Source organism: Schistocerca nitens, chromosome 5, assembly GCF_023898315.1.
Source record: "Schistocerca nitens isolate TAMUIC-IGC-003100 chromosome 5, iqSchNite1.1, whole genome shotgun sequence".
NCBI lineage: Eukaryota > Metazoa > Arthropoda > Insecta > Orthoptera > Acrididae > Schistocerca > Schistocerca nitens.
Window position 1 is genome coordinate 27,729,836 of NC_064618.1, and position 25,152 is coordinate 27,754,987.

The 25,152-nt window shown below is 38.0% G+C and overlaps 1 protein-coding gene across 4 annotated transcripts in view; it reads left to right on the forward strand.

Annotated features, from left to right (window-relative positions):
• LOC126260206 (peroxisomal acyl-coenzyme A oxidase 3-like) overlaps positions 1–25,152 on the forward strand; it is a 176,988-nt gene that overhangs the window by 103,212 nt on the left and 48,624 nt on the right. For all 4 annotated transcript variants that reach the window (XM_049957497.1, XM_049957496.1, XM_049957495.1 and 1 more), the window contains exons 9-11: positions 8,628–8,748; positions 8,854–9,090; positions 21,498–21,652. In XM_049957497.1, the coding sequence (XP_049813454.1) occupies positions 8,628–8,748; positions 8,854–9,090; positions 21,498–21,652 (513 nt within the window). The remainder of the gene's footprint in view (positions 1–8,627; positions 8,749–8,853; positions 9,091–21,497; positions 21,653–25,152) is intronic.

The following is a 25,152-nucleotide window of genomic DNA, read 5'->3' on the forward strand; positions in this document are numbered from 1 at the left end:
AAATGTTAATACTGAACAGGATATAAAATCTGTTAAATCTGAGCTCAAAAGGGTAATCAGTAAGCCAAAAATTGATTATTTTAGGACACTCCTCAGAGACATTCACTGGACTGATGTTTACAGCGTTCATGGCATGAATGAAAAATATAACATTTTTGCTAATAAAGTGCTTACCTTATTCGAACACTGCTTTCCCCCAAAACTTACCAAGGTTAGAGCAAAGTCTACAAAGAAGCCATGGATTACTCGAGGAATAGGGGTATCTTGTAAAACAAAAAGAAAACTGTATCTGTCACTCCGAAACATTTCCAATGTTGATGCTATAGCACATTATAAGAAATACTGCAAAATATTAAAGACTGTAATACGGATGTCAAAGCAAATATATTACAAGGAAAAGATAGTCATATCAGATAACAAAATAAAGACAATATGGGATATAGTGAAGGAGGAGACCGGTAGAACCAGGCATGAAGAGGAACAAATAGCATTAAGAGTAAATGATACATTGGTGACAGATGTGTATAGTGTTGCAGAACTTTTTAACAAACATTTTATAACTGTTACTGACAAGATGGGGTTGTCAGGTTCGGTAGATGCTGCTATGGATTACCTTAGACCAGACATTTCAAGTAACTTCCTTAATATGAATTTGACCCTCACTACCCCAACAGAAATAATGTCCATCATAAAATCTTTAAAATCAAAAACATCTAGTGGGTATGATGAAATATCAACAAAGTTAATTAAAGAATGTGATTCTGAGCTAAGTAACATATTAAGCTATCTGTGTAACCAGTCGTTTATTAGTGGAATATTTCCTGAATGGCTGAAATATGCTGAAGTTAAGCCACTGTTTAAGAAGGGAGATAAAGAAATAGCATCAAATTTCCGTCCAATTTCACTGTTGCCAGCATTCTCAAAAATTTTCGAAAAAGTAATGTACAGTCGTCTTTATAACCATCTTATCTCAAATAACATATTGTCAAAGTCACAGTTTGGATTTCTAAAAGGTTCTGATATTGAGAAGGCTATCTACACTTACAGTGAAAATGTGCTTAATTCATTAGACAAAAAATTGCAGGCAACTGGTATATTTTGTGATCTGTCAAAGGCATTTGACTGTGTAAATCACAATATCCTTTTAAGTAAACTAGAATATTATAGTATAACAGGAAATGCTGCAAAATGGTTCAAATCTTATATCTCTGGCAGGAAACAAAGGGTGTTATTAGGAAAGAGACATGTATCAAGCTATCAGGCCTCATCCAACTGGGAACTAATTACATGTGGGGTCCCACAAGGTTCCATTTTGGGGCCCTTACTTTTTCTTGTGTATATCAATGACCTTTCATCAGTAACATTACCAGATGCCAAGTTTGTTTTGTTTGCCGATGATACAAACATTGCAATAAATAGCAAGTCAAATGTAGTCTTAGAAAAATCAGCCAATAAAATATTTGTGGACATTAATCACTGGTTCCTAGCCAATTCTTTGTCACTAAACTTTGAAAAAACACACTACATGCAGTTCAGAACTTGTAAGGGGTGTCCCAAGAGTATATGTCTAACATACGATGACAAGAAGATAGAAGAAGTGGACAGTGTTAAATTCTTGGGATTACAGCTTGATAATAAATTTAACTGGGAGGAGCACACCACAGAACTGCTGAAGCGTCTTAACAAATCTCTGTTTGCAATGCGAATTTTGTCAGACATAGGGGATATAAAAATGAAAAAGCTGGCATACTATGCTTACTTTCATTCCATAATGTCATATGGGATTATTTTTTGGGGTAATTCATCAAGCCAAGCTAAAGTTTTCCGGGCACAAAAACGTGCAGTGAGAGTTATATGTGGTGTGAACTCAAGAACATCCTGCAGAAGCCTGTTTAGGGAACTAGGGATACTAACTACTGCTTCCCAATATATTTATTCCTTAATGAAATTTGTCATTAAAAATATATCACTTTTTCAAACCAACAGCTCAATTCATGGAATCAATACTAGAAATAAGAATAATCTTCACAAGGATTTAAAGTCACTTAGTCTTGTACAAAAAGGTGTGCATTATTCAGGAACACACATTTTCAATAACTTGCCAGCAGCCATAAAAATCTTAACAACCAATGAAATTCAGTTTAAGAGAAGCCTAAAGGATTTATTGGTGGCCAACTCCTTCTACTCCATTGATGAATTTCTTAGTAAAACCAACTGATTTGTATATAAGTACAACATAACTTCTGCACAATTTCAGTGCAGTAATGTGTTCATTGAAAATTTGTGTGTGTGTGTGTGTGTGTGTGTGTGTGTGTGTGTGTGTTAGTATAATCTAACTTCTGCACCATTTCAGTGCAGTAATGTGTTCATTGTAAATAAGTATTACAGTAGTTGTATTACCTTATAAATAAATAAAAAACTTTTTTATTTTAAATTCAGTGCATTAGTATTTGTAAAATTACTCTTAGTGTTCATTAAAAAATGACGATCATTCCACTTGGGACCTGTGGAATGGTACATTAGCTTATTTGTTTTAATTGTAAATATTTGTCATGTATTGTTGTTTTTCTGACATGTTCCACATCCTGGAGGACCTCCTCACTACGGATCAATTGGAATGAAAGTAAATCTAATCTAATCTAATCCTGATGCAGTATTTTCACTGTTTGACCTACTTACAACAAGCAGTGGTTTGCCTACATTGTTTTCCAGCTTTTCAACCATTTTCGACGTGTTCACTGAATCCGCGGCAGAAAGCACATCAAAAGAGTTTTTTTGCACTAAATATTCACTGTCTTTCAGATGCTTTACCTTCTGAGTACAATTTCCTTCAGTCATTATCTTCCATGTTCCCGAGACTGAGTCTTCTTTCTTCATTAGCGTCTCACATTTTTCAGATTGTAGTTTACTTATTTCCACCTTTTGAGCGTCATTTGTAAACTGTACTGGATATCCATTTGTTCAGCTTCAGTATTTCATTCTTAGACTTGCACACGTTTCCCTTTTACTATTGAAATATACGTTTTTTTCGTGGAGACACATGATACACTTTTGACTTGGCCGCCATCTTCACTTTCCTCTTCTGCTCTCCCCAGAACCTTATTATTCATTCATCTACATCTACACCTACATCTACGTGGATACTCTGCAAATCACACTCAAGTGCCTGGCAGAGGGTTCACTGAACTACCTTTACAATAATTGACTATTATTCCAATCTTGAACAATGCGTGAAAAAAAAGGAACATGCATATCTTTGTGTGCGAGCTCTGATTTCCCATATTTTTTTTTTATGATGATCATTTCTCCCTTTGTAGGTAGACATCAACAAAATATCGCATTTGGAGGAGAAAGTTGGGGATTGAAATTTCGTGAGATGATTCTGCCGCAACGTAAAATGCCTTTGATTCAATGACGTCCACCCCAATCCTGTATCATGTCAATGACACTCTCTCGCCTATTTCTCAACAATACAGAATGTGCTGCTCTTCTTTCAGTTTCCTTGGTATACTCCTTTAATCCTATCTGGTAAGGATCCCACACCGCACAGCTGTATCCCCCAACGAGGACGGATAAGTGTACTGTAGGCAGTCTCTTAAGTACATCTGTTACATCTTCCAAGTGGTCTGCCAATAAATGGCAGTCTTTGGTTCACTTTCCACACAACCTTTTTTATGTGTTCTTTCTAGTTTAAATTGTTCGTAACTGTTATTTCTAGATATTTAGTTGAATTTACAGCCTTTAGATGTGACTAATCTATCATGTAACTGTAGTTTAATGGATCCCTTTTAGCACTCAAGTGGACGCCCTCACACTTTTCATTATTTAGGGTCAGTTGCCAATTTTCGCACTGTACAGATATATTTTCTAAATAGTTCTGCAATTTGTTTTGATCTTCTGATGACTTAACTAGATGATAAACAACAGCATCATCTGGGAACAACCTATGACAGCTGCTCAGATTGTCTCCTAACTCATTTATATGGATAAAGGACAGCAGAGGGCTTATACCACTACCTTGGAGAATGCCAGATATCAGTTCTGTTTTATTCGATGACTTTCCCTCAGTTACTAAGAACTGTGATCTCTCTGACAGGAAATCATGAATTCAGTCGCATAACTGAGACAATAACACATAAGCGTGCAATTGAGGTACAGTGTCAGGAGCCTTCTGGAAATGTACACATACAAAATCAAATTGAAATCCTTTGTCAATAACACTCAGCTCTTTGTGTGTGTAAAGAGCTAGTTGTATTTCACAAGAACAATGATTTTTAAATCCATGTTGATTGTGTGTCAATAGACTGTTCTCTTCGAGGTAACTCATAGTGTTAGAACACAATATATGTTCCAAAATCATGCTGCAAACCAATGTTAATGATATGGGCGTGTAATTTAGTGGATTACTCCTACTTCCTTTCTTGAATATTGGTGTGACCTGTGCAGCTTTCCAGTCTTTGGGTGCATATCTTTGTCGAGTGAGTGGTTGTGTATGATTGTTAAGTATGGAACTATTGCACTGCATACTCTGAAAGGAATCTAATTGGTATAGTCTAGACTGGAAGACTTACTTTTATTAAGTGATTTAAGTTGCTTCACTACCCAAGGTTATTTGCTTTTAAGTTACTCATGTTGGTAGCTGTTCTTGATTCAAATTCTGGAATATTTACTTAATCTTCTTTGGTGAAGGAATTTCGTAAGGCTGTGTTTAGTAACTCTGCTTTGGAAACACTGTATTTCTATTGCTGTCATGCAGAGAAGCACTGACTGTGTCTTGCCACCAATATAATTTACATACGACTAGTTTATGGGACAAAGTTTCATTGTGGAAACCATTATAAGTGTCTCGCATTGAAGTCTGTGCTAACTTTCAAACTTCTACAGAAGATCGCCAGTCTTTGATGTTTTGCATTCATTTGAATTTGGCATGTCTTTTTTGTTGTTTCTGCAACAGAGTTTTGACTCATTTTGTGTACCAGGAGGGATCAGTTCCATTGTTTGTTAATTTACTTGATATTAGTCTCTCAGTTGGTGATGATACTGTTTGTTTGAATTCAACCCAAATCCGGTGTACACTTCCATTGATAATTTGGAAAGAGTGGAGATTGTCTCTCAGTAAGGGAATTATTATCTGCATTTTTGAATAGTTATATTTTTTGTTTATTTTTGGTAGATTTGAGAGTTACAATATTCAATCTTCCTACAACAACTGTATGTGTATCCATTTTGATGCTCACTGGCTGGCTGCGGTGGCCGAGCGATTCTAGGCGCTTCAGTCCGGAACCATGCAACTGCTACAGTCGCAGGTTCAAACCCTGCCTCAGGCATGGATGTGAGTGTCATCCTTAGGTTATTTAGGTTGAAGTAGTTCTAGGGGACTGATGACCTCAGATGTTAAGTCCCACAGTGCTCAGAGCCATTTGAACCATTTTATGCTCACTATTAGGTCAGGATTATTTGTTGCTAAGAGGTCAAGTGTGTTTTCACAACCATTTACTATTCGAGTGAGCTCATGAACTAACTGCTTGAAATAATTATAAGAGATTGCATTTAGTTAAATTTCAGACAGTGTTTCATGCATACCTCTGGATTTTAAACATGTGTTTTCATCAGTATATTGAGGATAAATTGAAGTCACTGCCAATAAAATTTGTATGAATCAGGTATATGTTTGAAATTAGACCCGTTTTCTTTGAACTTTACAGCAATTGTATCATCTGAGTTGGGAGCTTGGTAAAAGGATCCAATTATTATTTTATTCTGGTTGCCAAGAATGACCTCTGCCCATACTAACTCACAGGAACCATCTACTTCAATTTCACTACAAGATAAACTACTTCTAACACCAACAAACATGCCACATCCAACTGTGTTTAGCCTATCCTATCTGAACACTGTTAGGTTTTGGCTGAACTTATCTCCGACTTAAACCATCTTTCAGTGCGTACAACAAATTTGGCATCAGTGCTTTCTATTAGCGTTTGGAGCTCTGGTACTTTCTCAACACAGCTATGGCAACTTACAACTGTTACACCAATGGTTCCTGGACCTACATTCTTCCTGTGCTCGACCTGCACCCTTTGAAACTGAAACCCTTTTTGTGTTTCCCTGAGACCCTAGCCTAAAAAACTGCCCAGTCCATGCCACACAGTCGCTGCTAACTGTGTTGCTGCCTCCTGCATTTAGTGGATTCCAGACCTGTTTAATGGAAATACTTCTCTTCTTTCTCTCTTCCATGGAAATATAATGCATGGACTCCCTTTCTAGTGGTTTGTCTGCCACAATCCTGCATGGATAGTGGAAAAATATGGGTAATCCAAAATTTGCATGTTTTAACTGGGATCTACTGTTTACCACATTCCACATATTAAAGCCCACAATGTAACTTAAATGTTACTCACTAGAAACTGACAAATTATTTACAAAATGACACTAAAAGCATACTGCAGGTTTCTATCACTTCCTTTTAGTTCACTGCATCTGTTTTTTTTTTTTTCTGTTTCTCTTTTCCTCTTATCTTTCTGCTGATGGCAGTTCTTATTTCCTAGTGAATCAAAACATTGGTGTAGTCAAACAAATTTTATCCTGATACTCTGATAACAGATAAATACATTTCAGAGCCTTGGTGTGTGAGATAATGGTTTCTTCAATCGCCTGGTCTTTGTTCCCTTCCTCTAGCGAATATGCGTTGTTCGCACATGATGGTTCTCTGTGCATCATTATGAGCATTCCTTTTCGTTTTCTTAACTTTATTGAGAAAATATCTGGACATATTTCAATCCACTTGAGGGAAGAAATTGTTGTGAAAATTAGACTCATTTATTCATCAGTAGGTAGTATTAACACATCTTACTGGACAGAAGTACTGAGCAATAATCATATTTAAAAAACAGTGTAGGAAAGGATAGATTGCTTCTTACCGTAAAGAAGACATGTCAAGTTGCAGACAGGCACAATTAAAAGATACTCATATATCACTTTTGGCCACAGCTTTTGTCACTAAAGAGGCACCCACCCACACAAATATACACAAGCAAGAACACGTCATGCACACACAACTACCAGCTCCAGCATCTTGGGCTGGAAATGATTTTGTGTGTGTGTGTGTTTACTGATAAAGGCTGTGACCAAAAGTTACATGTGAGTATCTTTTAGTTGTTTCTGTCTGCAACTTGACATGTCTTCTTTACGGTAAGTAGCAATCTGTCATTTCCTACGTTGTTGATATTCCCACCTGGAATTTCCATTGTTTCATGTTTAAAAAAATCTTTTTTCACTGAGTAACTCTTTCATGGAATCATAATCATTGTTGCGGAGCCTTCAGATCTCAGGTGGAGTAGCCAGCAACTCCCTGGGAGATGTGCACAGTGCAACTCTGTGAGATGCTGCTGTATTATGTGGCCACACCTTGTTGCACAACCAAGAGAATGGTATCTAATCTTTTTATGACAATAAATAAGAAATAAAATTTTTATTTTCAGTTGTTTGTGCAGATGTCACTCAATTATAATTGTCTTTTTTCAGCGAGCTAACTTACAGGTATTTGTGCAGCGAGGTCACAAAAGTGTAATACACTACCTGGACCACTTAGATGCCAAAATCCCAATTCATAGGTGTAACCACTCACAGATGTTGTTGTAACCTATGTCTTCACAACCAGAAATTTGTATTCTAGAAGAAAAATATTCATTCTAATTATAACAGGATAGTTCAGGCTTTGTTGCTTTTTTATTTTCTTCAAAAATTGATGAACTGTGCACAGGTAATCCACAAGACAAACTGTGCACCGATAATCCACGAGCTGGATAAACTGCACTTGGATAAGTGGGAGCTTGGTGTATTGCATGTGCTGAAGCAGTTCTGGTCCAAATAAATTTCTGAACTCTGTTGTCCATTGTTTGATTTTTTAAAACTATTTTTGTGTATCCTGTTCCAGTATATTAAGATAGATATCTGAAGTATATCTGTTTCTATATCATGTGATGTATTATTTTTATGTATACATCCATTATGGTTGTGGTGTTATGTTATTAATGAGAATACATAAAAAATAATGATGTCTGAGAAGTGAAGTGGTGGTGGTGGTGGTGGTGGTGGTGGTGGTGGTGGTAGTAGTAGTAGTAGTAGTAGTAGTAGCAGTATAAATTTCAATTTATTATTGTGTTGTGAACGTCGTCACTGAATGACAGAGACTAATCGTAGTGCCACACTATTCAGAATTTATGCATTTAAGGATATTCTGAGCATATCTCCTGTCCTTATTTCAGCAAATTGTAGGAAGTACTTATTTCTTACACTTACTGTAGCAATCTCATAAACAATCCTTATTCTATGTAGCTCATCATTTGTGTTCCTTTTGTGTTATGGTGATAATGACAAGACATTTTGCCATAATATAGCAGTTACATTTTATGCTGTAATGTATATTGTGCTTCCGTTAGAAGGTTTTGTGTTGGCTTTGACAAGCAAAAATCAACAGTATATTGAAAGTCAAGAATTTCTGAAGAAAATATGATATGAAATAACCAACAGATATATCTGTAGTTTCTTAATGAGGTCTAGAGAATAACTGTTTTCACTGATCATGCTCTTAGTCTTACATACTATGTTATTTTCTTTGTTTTCAGGCAGCATTAGGTCCTGAAATTCATGCCCTGTCATCTGCTGCCAAGCCATTAACAGGGTGGATAGCACGAGATGGTCTTAAACAGTGCATTGATATTTGTGGACACTATGGATATCTGAAAGGTAACCTTTGAAGTTGTTGTCTTTTGACAGTATTGTGATATAAATCATAATGCAAGGCTAGGAACAGCATATGTGTGCTTGCTTTCTAATGATTTCCTATTTCAGTATCTGCAATTGGAGAAATTCGCAACAACACTGATGCTAGCTGCACTTATGAAGGAGAGAACAATGTGCTTGTGCAGCAGACGAGTAACTGGCTACTTCAGTTGTGGAGGAAGGGCAAGGGCAGTCCCAATGAATTTAAAACACCGCTCCACTCCATTTCTTTCTTGGCTGATGCTGCAGATATTCTTCGAAGTAGATTTATGGCTGTATCTGTTGAAGAGGCAACAAGTCCAAAAAGTAAGATAATATCATAATTAAATAATGCGTCATTAAAGGTTTAGGTTAAAGTTTGTTTAAGATATAGCTAAAAGGTTAATGCTGAAAAATATAGTATCAGGTTAGACATTCCCTTCTAGAGAAACTATAGTGAAATAGAGGGAAAAGTAAGGCAATTGAGGAATGACTTCCTTCTTCAGCACTCTCAGTTGAATTTCAAATGCATAATAGCATCTAAATATTATTTTAGGTTGTTGCATTTCCAAAATCACACTTGAAGAACATCAGTTACAGAATGGAATGGAGGAGACTAAATTAAGGTACAAATGTTTGTGGTGTGTTGTGCTGTTACAATTTGCTCATAAATGTAGCATAGATAAAAATTTTCTGAATGTGTAACCATATCTTGTAAAATAACTGTCACCAAAATTTTAGCCAGTGTCATAGAAGCTTTTTACTGGAGTACTGTGTTATCACACACACACACACACACACACACACACACAAAGTTATAAATAAAGTTAGAATATGCTGCTTGTGTCTGTATATGTGTGGATGGATATGTGTGTGTGTGCGAGTGTATACCCGTCCTTATTCCCCCTAAGTTAAGTCTTTCCGCTCCCGGGATTGGAATGACTCCTTACCCTCTCCCTTAAAACCCACATCCTTTCGTCTTTCCCTCTCCTTCCCTCTTTCCTGATGAGGCAACAGTTTGTTGCGAAAGCTTGAATTTTGTGTGTATGTTTGTGTTTGTTTGTGTGTCTATCGACGTGCCAGCGCTTTCGTTTGGTTATAAGTTCAGTCTACTGGAAGAGTGCAGCCCACCAGGTCAGATTAAAGGAAGACATCGAAACAATTAAGATGCGTGCTGTTAGGTTTGTTATCAGGACGTTTGATCAACATTCAAACATTAAGAGATGCTTCTTGAACTCAGATTGGAATGTTGCAGGGAAGATGATGTTCCTTTCATTAATCATTATTGAGAAAATTTAAAGAACAGATATTTGCAGCTGATGGCAGAACAATTCTACTGCCACCAGTGTACATTTTGCAGAACTAATGTGAAGAGTAGATAAGACAAATTAGGGCTTGTATGGAGTCACATAGATAGTCATTTTTTCCTTGCTCCATTTGTGAGTGAATCATGAGAGGAAATGACTGATAGTGGTACCTGGCCATGTGGTGGCTTGCAGAATATGTGTGTAGGTACACATATTTCATCAGGATCCCTCTTCTTGGCATGACATTATGCTGCAGGTTTAAAAATTATCGATGTGATTGGTCTTCCATGGTAAAAGGAGTGGGAAACATTATTAGATTGGTTTCCTATGGTAGGAAGAATGGGGATCTTGTGTTGTCCATTGTCCCATTCAGCATGAGCCACGATTGGCAGTTATCAGCAAATGGAGTGTAGATACCTATTTTCCCGACATGGGAACATCAGAAGTGATAGTTTCTTTCCGGTAATACTCATGTCTGAATAGTGTGGCCTGTTTGGCTCTGATGGCTGGAAGCCAGGATGGTGTGTGCCTATGCCATCCTCTCCATTCTGCACAACTGCAGAAAACCTCACAGCCTTTCGATTGGCAAAGGCCCTGGCTCGAGTCATTGTCATGGAGACCAATAAAAGCTCATGGCAAGTGTTCCTGGACACTTATCAACCATTCCACTTGTTCTACAGTAGTATGGGAGTCATCACGAGGATTTCTGCTAAAGGCAGTCAGTTACCTAAAAAAACAGCATTGTTGAAACAGGGGTATCTCCAAACAACACCTGGAGACATTGCACAGACAGTGGCAGAGCATTTTGCACTGGCTACTGTCACTGCCAGCCAGGATCCAGTGTTCCGTCATTATGTTGGAGACGGTTAAGCTGGACATCCAGTCCACCAATTTGGAGTCCTACAACTGCCCATTCTCCATTCAGTAGCTGGATTCTGCACTGTCTGTTGCTCATGATGAGGCTCCCAAATCCAGTACATCAGGCTGCAGTACTTGCAAACAGTGTCAGAGCAAATCTTTTTACTGTGTTTTAATTGTAATTCTGTCAGAGACAGCAAAGGACCTGGAAGAGCAGTTGAGCAGAATGGACAGTGTCTTGAAAGGAGGATATAAGATGAACAACAACAAAAGCAAAACAAGGATTGTGGAATGTAGTCAAATTAAATCAGGTGATGCTGAGGGAATTAGAAAATGAGACACTTAAAGTAGTAGATGAGTTTTGCTATTTGGGGAGCAAAATAACTAATGGTGGACGAAGTAGAGAGGATATAAAGTGTAGACTGACAATGACAAGGAAGGCGTTTCTGAAGAAGAGAAATTTGTTAACATCGAGCATAGATTTAAGTGTGAGGAAGTCCTTTCTGAAAGTATTTGTATGGAGTGTAGTCATATATGGAAGTGAAACATGGGCGATAAATAGTTTAGACAAGAAGAGAATAGAAGCTTTCGAAATGTGGTGCTACAGAAGAATGCTGAAGATTCGATGGAGAAGAGGAATTTGTGGCACAACTTGACTAGAAGAAGGCATCGGTTGGTAGGACACATTCCGAGGCATAGAGAGATCACCAATTTAGTATTGGAGGGCAGTGTGGAGGGTAAAAATTGTAGAGGGAGACCAAGAGATGAATACACTAAGCAGATTCAGAAGGATGTAGATTTCAGTAGTTACTCAAGAGATGAAGAAGCTTGCACAGGATAGGGTAGCATGGAGAGCTGCAGCAGACCAGTCTTTGGACTGAAGACCATAACAACAACATCAATTTGATAATGACTGACAGGCCAATTTCCAGACTCGTGGTGAGAAGCAATTTTGATATCTCTCCTCAAATCACGAAATGTGTTCCAGCTTAAAGAGCTTTGTGGGAAAGACCCTAGAGCATATGGTCAACCTTTGTCTGATATGGACATTAAGAGACCAGCTCTCAGTGTGAATTCAGAATATGTCGATCAGCTGTTAACAATCTGACCTGGCTAGAGTGAAAATCTATCAGGCTTTCCTACTTAAAAATTATTGTCTAAGGTTATGTGTCACTACTTGGAGGCACAATATTCTGTGAGCTACTCAAAGGGGCTTTCGTAGCCATCTCCCCACCTTCATTTGGTCCTTCCTCTCAAGACACCTTTTTAGGTACAGAATTGGTGACATGCTGTCAGATAGCGTTTTGCAAGAGAATAGTGTTTCTCAGGGTAGTGTTTGAAATGTCACCATCTTTGCCATAGCCATTAAGAGTATAACGTCCAAGGTAAGGAGTTCTGTCCAATACTCCTTATCCGGTCTTCTGCTCATCCTCCAGTACTGCAATTGCAACTTAAAGTGAAGAGATTGAGGAGTGGGCTCAGTGACTGGTTTTACATTTCCTGCTGAGAAGTTTGTATGTATTCGCTGTAGTCATTCTACTCATATTTTTAATTTACCTGAGTTGTGTATGTGGGACACTGTTTTCCCTTTTAAAGACTCGGTGATGTTTCTGGGCCTTATTTTTATCTGCAACCTGTCATTGTTGCCACACCTAAATGGTGAAGGTACATAAGGTGCTGTGTCTTAGCCACAGATCGTGGAGGGACAGCAAGGTCTTCTTACCTGAAGATCACTGATGATCTACACTGTGAGGGGATCAAGCTGGCCATGGGCACTTACGGGACCAGCACCAAATCCAGTCTCTGAGCTAAGACTGGTGGACTGCCACTTACCATCCTGTGACATTTCATCATTGTGTAGGTGTGTACATTCCTTGCGTCTCCCACTTCCCCAACATACCATACCATTGCCCGTGCAGCTATGGAATGCTGCTTTACTGATCATCCATGGGCATTGAGTCCTTTTGGGACCTGCATGAAGTGTGTGCTGGAGACCTTTGGTGTGGGCCATTTATAGACTCAAATCTGTGGTTTTAACTGACTGCCATCCTGGTTATTTCAGAGGATAAAAGTAATTTTAGATGTAGTGCAGTACAGGAGAGATTGCACCCTGTTATGTTTTTAACATGATGTTTTCTGACTTTTAAATAAGCACCACAACTATGCAACCTTATTCACAGATGGGTCTGAATAGGGCGATTATGTTGGTTGTTCTGTTGTTTTCCATGATCATGTCCTCAAGATTCGGTTGCTTCCAGACTTTATGCATGATTGTGAGGGTGCTGAAGGAGATGAGATATGCTGTCCCTGCTCAATTCCTCATCTGCTGTAACCCCTAACTACTCTTCAGTATCTACAACACTTGTTGATAAAATAGTCCAGAATGTCCTCCTCGTACAAAGGCTAGTGAAGGAGGTGGCTTTCTGCTGGGTGCAAAGACACATGGGTATTGTGGGAAAAAAGAAAGAGTGGTTGTGGCAGCCAAAGGGGCATGTCATGATCTTCAGCTAGTTCAGTACGCTATTCCTCTGCATGCTATCACTTCACTGTTGATGTACAGAGTTATGCGTCAATGGGACGAAGAGTGGCTGGAAGTGACAGACAATAAGCTGCATCTAGTCAAATCCACAATGCGGCAGTGGTATGTGTCCGTCCAGCCACGGAGGCGAGATGAGGTCCTTCCTTTTCGTCTCTGTGTAGGCTGCAGCCCTATGACATATGGCTTTTTGCTCTGGGAAGAGGACCTTTCAGTGTGTGGTGCTTGTGGAATATGGATCACTTTGTGTCACATTTGACCAGACTGTGTGTTATTTTCCCAACAGACCTGCCTTTTGTTTTAAGTGGCATTCATATGAATATGGTTTGAGATTTAGATTTTTGTTGAATGTCTAATTTGTTTCCTAAAATTTTTGTGAGATGTTCGCAATAATTAATGAGGTGGCTGGCTAACCCATGTTTTTTGGAAGTGGTCAGCCAGTCACCTATTTTAGCTGTTCTCTCATATTTCTTGTTTTACTTTCAGTTTTAGCACCTTCAAGGCATTTTACAGACTGACTCATTCTGTTAGGTTTACTCCTCAAGGTGTGACATCATTTTTAGCCCTTTTATTCACTTTTTTCTTTAGATATTTTTAAAGGCGCTGGTAACCTCGCCATTGAGTGCCTCTAAACTATTAAACACACACTCTTCTCAATTCCTGTAGTTAATGTGTTTTAATATTTCAATGGCCTCCTCGATCTTGTGTTTTATCATCCCTGCCTATTTGGCAAGTACACAATTCTTGCTTAGTTTTATTATCTTAGTATTTCTATTGTTCAGCCACTGCTGACTTGATGTGATACACAAGTCAAAATATAGACCGATTCTACCAGACGCATCTTGCTACTGGCCTGCTGATTTCAATATTGTATACTTTTCGCCACTTACACAAGAATCCGCCATTGACATTCCCACAATGCACATAGCATCTGTGCTGTTCTTGGTGGAGCCTAGCACCTCTTGGAATTTTCAAATGTAAACACAGCATACCAGCAGACCCAGAAGAGGACCACTGTAGCTGTGGACAAAAAATCACCAACATCTATGTTACAGGAGTGATCTCTACACCCAGAAACACATTTACATTAACTGATTCTGCCTGTGTAAGTCTGTGCTTTACAGTCCATAGTTCTCACTGAAATAGTTACTTGTTTCATGTCTACAACTGTTTACATGACAGAAGGTACATAAGAACAGCAGGATTTTGTGCTGCAGCTGAGCTATGATTATACAAAGATGATACCATTAGTTTTAATCAATAAAACTAGCTTAGAACACTCTGTTTTACTCACGTAGAGTGTACAGTCTGCACAGATTTTTTCATGTTGCTGTAACTGAATTTGTATGATATTACGCTCATTGCTCGTGTGACTCTACTCATTATGAACAGTGTATCTAGTCTACACAAACTAAGCTGCAGCCAGGGTATTAAAATTTTAATAGTTATTAGTGCCAGCCTTACACCTGGTACTGAGTTCTCTCATTTCAAATTGATGTCCCTGTACATGAAATCACATTTAAATGTGGTATCTATGTTGTCACCACTAAAGGTTACTTTCATAGTAATTACAACAAACAATTTTATAAACATATATTAAGCCTATTGAAAAATTAATGTATTGAAGATACCTTTCTTTTTCTACACAATTCTGACAAAGACAATTATTTTTCATGGTGATTGTTAAATAGCTTACTTTGATTTAGTTCACAAATTGCAACACCTTCAAAATGTTTCACACTAATTGAGGCCATAGAAGCATAGGTTTTTCTGAATGTACTTCTGGTCAAAGAGCAGTTCTGGTCGCTGGATTCGGAGGTTTTGTTAATCCTGTCTTTTGAGCTCTTGTGGTGATATTTCCATATAAACTCTCACCCCCTACCAGTTTTCAGAGTTTTTGCTTTAAAAATGTTTTGCTACAACAACATTATGAAAAGGTCAGATTGCTATTCACCATATATGGAGATGTTGAGTTGCAGATAGGTACGACAAAAAGACTGTCAAACAAGTAAGTTTTCAGTCAAAAGGCCTTCTCCCAAATTCAACAACATACACACATGCTCATGCAAACGCAACTCACAGACATGACCACTGTCTCTGGCTGCACAGTCCAGGCTACAAGTAGCTGCATGTGAGGGGGGAAGCGATCTGGATGGTGGAGGTAAGGAGGAGGCTGGGGTTGGGTAGGGGGAGGGGTAACATGGTAGGGGTTGGGGGACAGTAAAGTGCTGCTTGTGAGAGCATACAGGGACGAGATGGAGAGAGGATAGGGCAGTGAGGTGCAGGCAGAAGGTTAGACAGAGGGTATTGGTGGGTGGAGGTAGGGAGCAAAAATGGAGAGAAGTAAGAAGAGTGTGTTGGTGTATAGAGGGGCTGTCTAGTGCTGGAGTTGGAGCACAGGGGGGGGGGGGGGGGTAAGGGATAGGGGGGTGACGGACAGTGACTAACGAAGGTTGACGCCACGTAGGTTTTTCCATTGTTTACTGTAACAGTATATTTTCATAAAAATTTTCATTATTTCTTTCACCCACTTAGGGGTTGAATTTCCAAATGCACTGAAACACTTAATGTTTTATTTCTAACTGAGAAGCCAAATACAAATTTTTAAATATTTAGGTTCAAAAATGCTTTCATAATGAAAAATGTCTATAAAAACTTTCATCCACTATTTCACCTCTTAGGAGTTGAATTTTCAAAAGAAACTGAAACATTTACTTTTTTATTTTGAACCAAGAAGTCAAATACTAGTTTCCTTCTCTGTTTATGATCCTGCAAAGAGTCATGGCACCCATCTAGCAGATAATTTTCTCATATCCAGTTCCTCTGTAAAAATGTGATATGCCCATTTAGAAAACATCCCCACACCTTTCACAATTTATCAACCTTTCAGTCAGTTATCCTCCATGACCATTTTATGCAGTTTTGCAATAATTTCTGGGGTAGTGGCACATCTCAGGTGGCACTATATGGATCATCTGCACTGTCCCAACTAAATTTAATCTCATTGTCCACTTGGCAACAGTTGGATTGAAGGAGCAGAGTCCCCAGTTGTGTTCTGAAAGTTGGAATGAATTTCTTTTGCTTTCATACTTTTCTTTACAAAGTTCATAAACATTGCTTGAATCTTGATTTTTTTCCCATCTTGACAAATCACTACATGGGAACAACAGAGAGATATCCACATCACAGGTCTCAACCCAGAGCATTTACACATCATGTGTTTATTCATAAAGTATGACCTATTATTACATGGGAAACTCACCTAGCACTGACATCTGGTGGTAATTCTTTGAATATTTGAAACTACCATCATATATAACAGAATACTGAGGTGTTCTATTACAGTTATTGACTGCTGTCCAGCACTAACTCCTCAGGTATAAGCAGCAGGAGAGTATTGATTTTATCTTTTGCTTACGAGTTTAGGAAGCTCTTGGGTGATTCACTACATATAAAATATAATCTTAGAAGAGTTCTTGTAGAACTGGAGAAACTGTGGTTCCTTGCCACCAGAAAATATTGTATTCTTTGAAATTTTTAAAATTTTTGTTTTCTTGAATCTTGATAGAAAATTGTTAACGTCTTTGAGAATACGAATATGAAAATTGCTACATATTCACCTAATTTCTGAAACATTAATAATTCATCACATACTGATACACCATTGTGATCCTTCGAGTAGGTCTACTTTGACATTAACAGTGTGAGGAAAATGACATATTGCTACCGACTTAAAGATGAGACGTGTTGCAGAGAGGCACAATGAAAAGGGTGTTACTCACTTATCTTTTTTAAAGTCATAGCCTTCTTCAGAAAAGGAAACACACACACATAAACACACATTCATTCTTTCACACAAGCAAGCAAAGCTCACACTTCACTTACACATGACTGCCAACTCTGGCAGCTTGGACTGCAGTGCCAGGCCAAGCTGCTGGTGGTCATGTGTGCATATGAATGAATGTGCATGTATTTCCTTTGCTGGAAAATGTTATGAGAAGACTTCCATTGTGGTCAAAATATGTAAATAGATTTTGTTTTCTGGTCACACTATAGTGCAGAGGGCAGACACTATGAACTGGATGTTGGCTGCAAGCCTAAACCAACTGGAATTTTGACTGCCAGACAGGAGAGGAGCAGTGTGGGGGAAACAAGCCATCTCATGGTACAGCCAGCCTACACCCATGTTATTTGTTTCTGTGAAAGCAGAACTTGACACACTGTCAGAAGGATCACCAGCCCCTTCTGGCATATTGATGGTTATAATCTAACTCTGTGATGAATCAGAATTAGTTTCTTCACTCACATCAAAATTTAAAAAAAGCACAAGCAATAAACAGTGCATAGCTTTTGGCAATAGCTACCTCACTGTTGCTTGCTGAGGCTGGCAGTGTCCTAACCGAGGTAGCTCAGATCCAAGCTGTACCAGTATTTGACACAACCACAGTTCAAAACACCTGCCACCTAAAACTGTCACATTAAAGTGTCTGCATTATACCAACTTTTGAACTTTAGCTAGCAGACAAACCTTTTCAGGTCTTTTACTAATGAGGAAAGTCCAGTGAACATAAAAAAGAAACTGAGTGACATCTGAAGAGGCTCGCCAATTAGGACATCCCAGAAATGAGATGATGTGTAAATTGTAGACCTAAGTTCACTAGTGACTGAAATAGGTATGCCAAAGAATTGGGAAACAGCATATCTGACCACAGGAGCTAAAATATTGGTGTTAGAGGCTATTGATGTCTTCAAAGTGAGATGGAGTATAATGAGCAAACAAAATTATAAATTGGACCAGTTAAAGTATGGTTGAAAGGTGGATAAGATTCTAGTATTACCAAGAGTTATTTGCAGTTGACTTCAGTGTGTAATCTGTGACACACAAACCAAGAGTTCTTCAACTTAATCACGTCATCAGTAACAGTGCTCCAAAATACTTAAGCAGGTAGGTCCAGAAGCACCCACTATGTGGTATTCGGTGTAGTGTTACATAACACAGGTCCAGTGGTTGTACATGGACTAGGTGAGCATTAGCTTACTTGTTTAACAGCAGAGCTTGGGGGCCTTTATGGTTAGGTGCAGTTGATGTTCTGGTGAAATTAATTAATTAATTTGTGAGCATTGGGTATTAAGCCTGTTAAAGGCCTCTCACTTTCAGTATCACAATTCTTCAGTTCTTGACCATAAGGCAGATTTGGTCATGAAATGAGCCGGTGAATTCAAATGGCCTGCCTGATGGTTACTCAGGTAGGTGTCTCTGGCAAGAAACAACTGAAAACCAGGCCTGACAGCAAAAAGTTTCATAATAAATAATGCCTTCTTTTGCAGAACAGAAATTTATTTCACAATATAATATCCTTCAGCTGAGTGAATTTGCTTCAGTGAGATTCAGTGTTTTATTTCCTTAAAAACTGTTTAGTTAATTAATTCAGTGATTCATTTATTCTCAAATTGTAACCACAAATCCCATCATAATGCAGACTATTCGTGGATATGGAGTGTATCAGATTATACTTTAACAGGCAGCACAGCCACTGCAGGTTACTTCTTGTCACATCAGATTTGTCAGTCTCATGCTTTTTACTACTTCCTCTGTGATCACTGTCAGAAGATACTTCAGTAAGCTGACCCGTCAAGAAGACTGTGGAGCACTTATTTGAGAATGTCACTGGAAAAAACCCTATTTGGAAACTTAAAATATGTTTAATATGTATGTTGGTGATGACTGATACATCTTGAAGTCCAGATATTCTGATAAAAGGTGTGACTAACAAAATTGTGGTTGTGAATTTCACAGTTAATCCTAAAATCAGTCTTACTACTAACAACAAATGGCAATGGGTATTCAGTGTATTGTCAAGTAATCTCTAGGTCTCTGATAGTTGTCTACAAGAAGATCAGTTATTAGCTTTCCATCTCAGCACAGTACTCATTTACTACACAGATAATCTCTTCACTTGTGAGAAAAGTATTGTCCCCAAACCATTCTCTGCGAGAAAACAATCAGATGGGATGTGAAATTATTGGTGCAGGGTGAAAGACGATCTATTTTTAGGGCTTGGAAGAGCAGTTGAAGGGAAGGGTAGTGTCGTGAAAAGAGGTTATAAGATAAACATAAACAAAAAGAAAACAGTGGTAATGGATTTAGTCTAAATCAGTCAACACTGAGGGAATTTGATTAGGATACGAGACACTAGAAGTAGTATATGAGTTTTTTTGTTTGGGCAGCAATGTAAGTGAAAGTAGCCAAAGTAGAGAGAAAATAAAATGCATATTCAATAGTGAGGAAAGAATTTCTGAAAATAGAAATTTGTTAACATATAAAAGTGTTAATTTAAATGTTAAGAGTCTTTTATGAAGGTAATTGTGTGATGTGTGGCCCTAGTAAGGAAAATAAATGTGGATGATAAACAGTTCAAGCAAGATCAGAAGAGATTTTGAAGTGTGGTGACACAGCAAATTGATGAAGATTAGACAGGTTGTTTAGGTAATGAACAAGGATATACTAAATCAGAGTGGGTTAAAAAGTAGGTGATATCACAACTTGACTAAAACTAGGACTTGTTCAATAAATCACATCCTCGTTACGCACAGAGGGAAAAAATTGTATAGGGAGGCCGAGACCTGACAGTGGTAAGCAAGTTCAAATTAGTGTGGATTGTAGTAGTTATGCACAGAGTAACAAGCTTACTCAGGGAACCACACCAGACTAGTTTTCAAACTGACCCCAAAAACAACTTCTCCTCCTCCTCCTCCTACTACTACTACTAATGCAGTTTACCATTACATTAGTCAGTATTCAGCACATCTGTTATCCCAGCACAAGACTAGCTTTTGCAGGCAACAGCCCAATAACAATTTCTAATAAAAGCCAGTAATTCTCTTTTGCAAACAGTCACTCACATTACCATGTGAGTTACCAGAAAATATACGTTACCATTTTTCATTCTAACCTAATAGTTCTCTCCTGTAGATTGCTGTCACCTTCGACAATCCACGGTTTTTGAGTTCAGTTTTGTCTTATATAAAGTCATGTATAATGAGAAAAATCCTTTGGATTGCACCCAGACATAATGCCCTATATATTTTAATAAGTGTGACATTTCTTGATATGAAAGTCTACATCTGACAACCTTGTCAGGGTGATTTTTTATCTTGAGTCAACAATTATGACTCAGTTATTTTCTTATGCGGTATTCTATTTAGTGCATACATACAAATTTATGTTAAATGCCTATGTCAACATCCTGGAAAGTTTTAATGTGATGATCTTTTTGTACAAGATGTGTAAAGCACTGTCTGAAAAGATGGTCTTGGGACCATTTGTAGACTGAATCCAGAACCTTTGACTTTTACTTTTCACACTTTGTCACACAACACCTGAGCCTCCCATGGCTTACTGCCTTCAGCCTTGAGAGAAAAAGAATACGGAATCAATACTTTCAGTTTTAAATGTACAAGTTCATAAGCCACGCAACTAGCGTTGTAATGCTGTGTTATCCATATGATTTTTTGTTCCACCTTGCTTTTTTTTAACTAACCAGCCACTCATTCAGCTATTCACAAATAAAAATAAACATACACAAATAAGCTGTGAACAAGTAAATCTGACACTACATTATACTCAAAGAGGAAAAGTGTAAGAACATACAAGCCAAAACAGTAGAAAAGTGAGTTCTGGCATAAACTGCTCTGTTATATGGACAGAATAACTGGTGCCAGAGGGGAGGAAGGTGTCACTGGAATGTAGAGGGGGATTTGTCATACTATATACAACAAGCACATTATCTTATGGCGAGAAAAATGAAGTGACTGCTGCCACTTTAGCGAGAGACAGTAATGGAACTATATTTGATCACAAGAAACTATAAAATAAGTATTGTTGTGGAATGTCAGTACTATGTATTTCACTTTTTTATTATGTCTGTGTTGTCCAAGTACTTAGAGACTATGCCAATAATATAATAGCACTTTATTTTTAGTTTCATTAAAATTATTATCCATGAAGTAATTTCCCTCTTTGTGTTACATAGCCTTGCTTTCTGCATATGAGTGGCTGATCTGTTGGTTGCTGGTATCAACAGAGGAGAAACTGGAGAAATTACGAAAGACAGGAGCTGATCCTTTCACTGCAAAAAACAACTCTCAAGTGTTCTATGCTCGCACACTTTCACTAGCCTATGCAGAGGTAATGACAAAAAGTGCTCTTGTAAGATGCATAATGGAAAGAAGATAGACTGTTTTGCCTTTAAATACTGAATCATTCTTTGCATTATTTGAAATCTAAAATAAAAAACTTTAAGAAAAAGGTGAACTAAATTCATAATAAGGTTTTTTATCTTGTTGAAAATCAACATTCATTCTTTGTATTCAGGTTTATTCATCTCAATTATTTTTTAATGATCTTTCACAATGTACATAGTATATTCTAGATCCATTTTCCTGTTTCAGAAGAAATTAATGACTTCTAGATGCCTCAATAAAACTTGTCTTTCAGTTCCATTATAAAAGGTGGTGGAAAAGTCACTGGACAGTTGATTAAAAGAAAACTAAAGTAACAGCAAGATGTAGTACAGTAGGATGTTTTAACCCATTAAGTTGTTATTACCAAATGGTGATAATTATGCCTAGTCAAGTTGGTATACGATGTAGTGACAAACAAAACAAAAACATTAATCAAACTAGTGAATTGTTGAAAGCATGACCTGTGAAATGTTTACATCTGTAGTTTCCTGAATTGTCACAATGTTAATGAAAAACGAAAGGATTTTTGAGTTAAATACACTTTATAAATGTGGTGTTGCTGCAATTGTCAATGAACGGGAATGACACTTTAAATCAAAACTACCATCTAGATAAACAGTGTATGACATACAAGATAGATTTGGAGAACATGGATTTGTTATGGAAGCATCAAGATCTGGCAGCCCAGCAACAGTCACGACTGAGGAAAAGCAATTGCAGGTATATTTAGCTGTGACTCAAAGTTCATGAAAATCAACTAGATGATTAGCAACTGAGCTGGATTTATCATGAAGGCCAGTGCAAAGAATGTTACACAAACAGAAGTTTAAAGTTTACATTCCACACTTAATACATTGGTTACTTGAAGATGATCCAGATTGACATCTTCAATTTTGTGAATTTATGCTTGACCAACAGGAACTTGATCCTATCCTATTGAGTAAAATTGGGTAGTCTGATGAGGCCAATTTTAAGTTAAGTGAACAAGTTAACAGACATAACTGCACTTGCTGGTATACTGACAATCAAAACTTTTTGTTATAACAGCCTCTAAATCAACCTGGTGTGAGTGTTTGTGGGGCAGTATCATCATTTGGTGTACTTGGACCACATTTTTTTGAAAGAATAGTGACAGCAGATAACTACTTGGATATGCTTCAGAATTACGTATATAAATAAATTCAGCCTTTTGTTTAAATCGTTGTCCAGTGTCTTATGCACCACCCTGTATTGTAACAATATGAATTCATTCACTTCATATTTTGTTGGCTAATCATGTTAGCTGGTTATATGGTCACACTGGCGTATCTGATGTATCCAGCATTTCCAGATTTCCCATGCTACATCAGTCCATCAACCATACACTGAACAGTTTACCCTGTTGGCAATGTGTGCTTTCCATACATTGTGTATCATTGTAAAAATTATCCCTGAATAAACGAGCTGTTGTTGTTGTGGTCTTCAGTCCTGAGACTGGTTTGATGCAGCCCTCCATGCTACTCTATCCTGTGCAAGCTTCTTCATCTCCCAGTACCTATTACAACCTACATCCTTCTGAATCTGCTTGGTGTATTCATGTCTTGGTCTCCCTTTACGATTTTTACGCTCCACGCTGCCCTCCAATACTAAGTTGGTGATCCCTTGATGCCTCAGAACATGTCCTACCAACCGATCCCTTCTTCTAGTCAAGTTGTGCCACAAACTCCTCTTCTCCCCAATTCTATTCAATACCTCCTCCTTAGTTATGTGATCTACTCATCTACTCTTCACCATTCTTCTGTAGCACCACATTTCGAAAGCTTCTATTCTCTTCTTGTCTAAACTATTTATCGTCCATTTTTCACTTCCGTACATGGCTACACTCCATACAAATACTTTCAGAAACGACTTCCTGACACTTAAATCTATGCTCGATGTTAACAAATTTCTCTTCTTCAGAAACGCTTTCCTTGCCATTGCCAGTCTACATTTTATATCCTCTCTACTTCGACCATCATTAGTTATTTTGCTCCCCACATAGCAAAACTCCTTTACTACTTCAAGTGTCTCATTTCCTAATCTAATTCCCTCAGCATCACTTGACCCAATTCGACTAGATTCCATTATCCTCGTTTTGCTTATGTTGATGTTCATCTTATATCCTCCCTTCAAGACACTATCCATTCCGTTCAACTGCTCTTCCAAGTCCTTTGCTGTCTCTGACAGAATTACAGTGTCATTGGCGAACCTCAAAGTTTTTATTTCTTCTCCATGGATTTTAATTCCTACTCTGAATTTTTCTTTTGTTTCCTTTACTGCTTGCTCAATATACAGATTGAATAACATCGGGGAGAGACTACAACCCTGTCTCACTCCCTTCCCAGCCACTGCTTCCCTTTCATGTCCCTCGACTCTTATAACTGCCATCTGGTTTCTGTACAAATTGTAAATAGCATTTTGCTCCCTGTATTTAACTCCTGCTAGCTTTAGAATTTGAGAGTATTCCAGTCAACATTGTCAAAAGCTTTCTCTAAGTCTACAAATGCTAGAAACGTAGGTTTGCCTTTCCTTAATCTTTCTTCTAAGATAAGTCGTAGGGTCAGCATTGCCTCACGTGTTCCAACATTTCTATGGAATCCAAACTGATCTTCCCCGAGGTCGGCTTCTACCAGTTTTTCCATTCGACATTAAAGAATTCACGTTAGTATTTTGCAGCTGTGACTTATTAAACTGCTAGTGCGATAATTTTCACATCTGTCAACACCTGCTTTCTTTGGGATTGGAATTATTACATTCTTCTTGAAGTTTGAGGGTATTTCACTTGTCTCATACATCTTGCTCACCAGATGGTAGAGTTTTGTCAGGACTGGCTCTCCCAAGGCTGTCAGTAGTTCTAAGGGAATGTTGTCTACTCCCGGGGCCTTGTTTCGACTCAGGTCTTTCAGTGCTCTGTCAAACTCTTCACGCAGAATCATATCTCCCATTTCATCTTCATCTACATCCTGGGTTTCCATCTGAGCTCTTGATATTCATACAAGTGGTTCTCTTTTCTCCAAACGTCTCTTTAGTTTTCCTGTAGGCAGTATCTATCTTACCCCCAGTGAGATCAGCCTCTACATCCTTACATTTGTCCTCTAGCCATCCCTGCTTAGCCATTTTGCACTTCCTGTCGATATCATTTTTGAGACGTTTGTATTCCTTTTTGCCTGCTTCATTTACTGCATTTTTATGTTTTGTCCTTTCATCAATTAAATTCAATATTTCTTCTGTTACCCAAGGATTTCTACTAGCCCTTGCCTTTTTACCTACTTGAACCTCTGCTGCCTTCACTACTTCATCCCTCAAAGCTACCCATTCTTCTTCTACTGTATTTCTTTCCCCCATTCCTGTCAATTGTTCCCTTATGCTCTCCCTGAAACTCTCTACAACCTCTGGTTCTTTCAGTTTATCCAGGTCCCATCTCCT